Here is a 4,228-nt window from a genome sequence, read left to right as displayed (position 1 = left end):
GAAGTTCTATTCTGTCACACGGAGTCACCCTGCGTCAGAATCGACTGGATGACATACTACAACATCTTAAGGTTGGCATGTTAGAAACTGAATTCTTGATCTTTCCGCCACCTCCATCATCCTTTCTTTTTTTGTTCCCTCACAATCACATCCAGGCCATCTCCAAGTCCCCTTGGCTCTACCTGCAAAACATAACCTGATGGAAGATTTGGAAAAGGATACGGAGAATGGCTGCATAACTTGAAGAACACGATTAGTGTCATTGAATTACACACGGAGAAATTGTTGAATTGATGTATGTTTTGTTGTTTATATTTTCACCACAATTAGAAATAGAAAAGACGCAACCCTGTCAGCTCTCACCACTGCCACTGTTGTTGTCCCCACCGTCCTCTCTCGCCTGGATGACAACAGCTACCAGCCCATCTCCACTTCCATTCCTGCGGCTTCCAATGTGTTCTCCAGCCACAGCTGGAGTGATTGTTTAAAAATATTCATTGGATCGCATCCGATCTTCATTGAAAACCTTCCAAGGGTGTTGGAATCAGAGCCAAAGTCCTCACGGTGGCCCACAAGGCCCTGCACGAACTGGGCCCTGTTGCCTCTTGGACCTCATTGCCTGCCACTCCCACCTCCTCACTCCAAGTGGATCCGGCCACAGTGGCCTCCTCACTCTTTCTCAAACACATCAAGCTCCTTCCTGCTTCAGGGACTTTGCCCTTTGTGGTTGCCTCTCCCTAGGACACTTCCCAGTTCCTCCACTCATTCCTCAGGTGCAATTCAACTGTCACCTCCTCAGGGAGGTTAGGGCTAGTTCCCTGACTGCCCCATCTAACTGACGTCCTGTCATCCTGTTTCATTCCTTCATGGTAGTGTTTGTTTTGTGTGTCTCCCCATAAAAACACAAGCTCCACAAGAACAAGACAACAGAACACACAACTGTGAACTTAGAACAGCCCTGGCACAAAATCGGCCCCATAAGTCCTCCAGTAATGCAATGAGAACAGCGAGTGGACTTCCCCACCCCCTGGGAAGTGCCTGTGAGCATATACGGTGAGGCCAGGCCAGCTGTTCTGATGGGAGGAGATCTCCCAGCATGCAACGAGAACCCTAAAGAGACCTCACCCATCAGCAGGTGGAAGTGAGCTGAGAGGACCACATTCCCAGCATTCAATGGGGCACAGATGGGGCTGTGAGGACCACTTTTTCTTCCATCCAGAGACAGTGTGGGGACTACATTTCCCAGAAGGTAGTGGGTGCACACCGCCCAGAAGACAGTACTCAGCCAACAGTGAAACAGAGCGGACCACATCTCTTAGTACGCCATGGAGATGACAGCCAGGAATAAGGTCACTTTGCAGGTGGTCTGCCTACAAATCTCCAGACAACTCCGTTCCAAGGAAAACAAGAAAGTTGGACAGATGCCCTTCCCAGAAGCCTCTACGCAGGACAGAACTACAAATCCCAGCGTGCAGTAGTCATCCAGTCACAAAGCCATCTGCCCTCACAGCCGGGAATTGGTGGAGACTTAGGCTCCACCCCCAGGTAGCTCTACCCACCTCTCTTTCTATTGGCTCCATCCCTTCTCCTTCTTAGTCCACAGACCCGGCTTGGCTTGCCTTCCCTACCGGAAGTCCATTTAGAATCTTTCCTCCTCCACTCCACCAGCCCCTAGGGCACCCACAGCTGCAGCCTCTACCCTACCATTCTCCTGCTGGCCCCTGGCCTTCACCGTTTTCCGCTTAGTCCCACCTCGACAGTGGACCTTCATCCTCCCAGACCTAACTTTTGCATCCCCTCTTCCTCACCTCCTGGCTGGATACGCCCCTCCTCAAACTCTGCCCCCAATAAAGACCCTGCTCCTTTACTATGAACACCTAGTGGTGCCTGGGAGCCCTGGTGCATAGTGCCTAACGCATTTGACTGCTAACCAGAAGGCTGACGGTTCAAATCTACCAGCTACTCCTCAGAAGGAAAACTGGGCAATCTACTTCCATAGAGATAGCACCTTGGAAACCCAAGGAGGGGTCACTATGAGTCGGAATCGATTTCACCGCACTGAGTTTGGTTTTTTTTGTTTTGTTTTGTTTCACTAGTACCTAGGTCCCACCTTCTACCATGCCTCACCCCTCCTTGGCTAGCCCTGTCCCTTTGCTGATTCACCCCTGCCCTGACTGGCCTCCTCTCCCTAAACTCCATTCCTTTTTTTTTCTATTGTGATTTGGGTGAAAGTTTATAGAGCAAATTCACTTTCCATACAGCAGTTCACCCACACGCTGTCTCCTGACATTGATTACAATTTACCCCAATGCAACAGCTCCCCTCCCACTTCCTCCTGACAGTTACCTCTTCCCTGTGTCCATCCTTCCATGCCATGCCCTCCTGCCCCCTGAACTGTCTCCCTGTGTGTAAACGGCCCTTCTTTCTCCCATGATTGTTCTATCCAAGGAGTGTATCTACCTCAGGTAAATGTTCAACTCCTGTGCCTGTCTTTTGCTTGGCTGGAAGCTACAGATGTGGGTTCAGTTCCAGATAGCCCTGAAGGGCAGCTAGGGGCCATAGTCTCAGTGGTTCCACCAGGCTCTATCAGACCAGCAAACCTGGTCCTCCTCCTTTTTTTTCCCAAATGATTTTGAGTTTTGTTCCACATTGTTCTCCCTCTCTATCCAGGATCTCCTACATAGATCCCCTTCTGAGTGGTTGACATTGGTAGTCGGGCACCATCTAGTTCTTCTGGTCTCATAGTCGTATAGGCTGAGGACTGCATGGTGTACCAGTCGTGAGGACTGATTGTTTCCATTAATCTTCGGTTTTCTTCATTCTTCTTTGCTCTGGACGAGGAGAGACCCATCGTTGCATCTAGATGGCTGCTTGCAAGCTTTTAAGATCCCAGTTGCTACTCGCCAAAGTAGGAGGTGGAACAATGTTTTGTGTAGTATGTTATGCCAATTGAGCTTGATGTCCCCTGGGACTATGGTCCTGAGCCCACAGGTTCAACTACTCGGTCCCTCTGGGTCACAGCTGGCTTGACCAAGAAGTGACTACAACCTTGTCCCTTGTCAGCTCTACTATACCCCTGTAAAGCCCATTCCTTGCTGCCTGCTTCCCCCCACACACTAATGGCTCCTCTTCTTCTCAGACTCCCTTTCTCACTAGGTGGCTCCGTCCTCTCTTCTAGACCCAGGCCCAGACCCCATCCCTCAGTACCTGATACCCTTTTTCCTGGTCCTACCCCTGCCTTCCTGGTTCTTGCCTCCTCGTTAGACTTCACTCCTATTCATTCATTCCATGGAATTGATTCCAATTCATAGTGACCTTTAGGACAGAGTAGAACTGCCCCATAGGGTCTCTAAGGCTGGAAATCTTTATGGAAGCTGACTGCCTCATCTTTCTCCCACGGAGCGGCTGGTGGGTTCAAACCGCCGGCCTTTTGCTTAGCAGCTGGATGCTTTAACCGCTACACCACCAGCGGTCCTTCCACTACTAACTGGACTCCAGTTTTATCCAACCAGCCCTTCATCTCGCTGACCCCAGATCCACTCCTCCTTCAGATCTTGTCCATCTCAGCTACTCCATTTTTTGGACCCAGACCTTGTCCCTCATTGGCTGTCTTGGCCTCGGTGTTATATTCAGCTCCTCCTACTGACTCGCCTCGCCAGCAGATCCTCCCCTACAATGAGGCCCCGCATCCTAGTCCTCCCTATACCCTGACCTTTGATAACTCTCAGCCTTTCTCCAAGATCAAGAACAAGCTTCTAGGTGACTCCCCCCTCTGGGTCATCCCTCCCCCAAACCAGGCCCTTTAACGTAGGTTCCGCCTCTTACCTTCCATCTGGCTCGCCCCACCCCAATGATCAAAGCTCCATACTGCCCACGCCCCTCACATAAGCCCCGCCCATTACCCACCATCTACCCGCCTCTCCTAGGCCCCGCCCCATACCACCCCAGTCCCGCCCCTCTTAGGCCCCGCCCCCACGATCTCCCGGCCCCCTCCCCTCGGAGCCCCGCCTCCGACACTCCCCCGGCCACGCCCCCGCCGCTGACCGCGCGCACCTTGGGCGTGAGCACGAGCGCGGCGCCGCCGTGCACGGCCACGATGGGCAGCGAGGTCTGTGCCGACAGGAAGTCGAGGATGGGCGCGACGGCGGGGGCGCGCGAGTCGTCCTCGAAGACGACGCCGTGCACGCGCAGCCCCGACAGCAGGTCGCAGAGCTGCAGCACCAGGCTG

General features: G+C 52.7%; 1 protein-coding gene across 1 annotated transcript in view; it reads right to left on the bottom strand.

The window, feature by feature from the left end:
- Nucleotides 1-4,228, bottom strand: part of GRIN2D (glutamate ionotropic receptor NMDA type subunit 2D) — a 59,443-nt gene that overhangs the window by 50,851 nt on the left and 4,364 nt on the right. Inside the window, exon 2 of the mRNA XM_007958109.1 lies at nucleotides 4,054-4,225. Coding sequence (XP_007956300.1) covers nucleotides 4,054-4,225 — 172 coding nt within the window. The remainder of the gene's footprint in view (nucleotides 1-4,053; nucleotides 4,226-4,228) is intronic.

The sequence above is a fragment of the Orycteropus afer genome, unplaced genomic scaffold (assembly GCF_000298275.1).
Source record: "Orycteropus afer afer isolate SDZICR_OR568_19922 unplaced genomic scaffold, OryAfe1.0 scaffold00854, whole genome shotgun sequence".
In the NCBI taxonomy this organism is placed as follows: domain Eukaryota; kingdom Metazoa; phylum Chordata; class Mammalia; order Tubulidentata; family Orycteropodidae; genus Orycteropus; species Orycteropus afer.
Note: the sequence above shows the minus strand (reverse complement) of the source record. Positions and strands in the feature narration are given on the sequence as shown.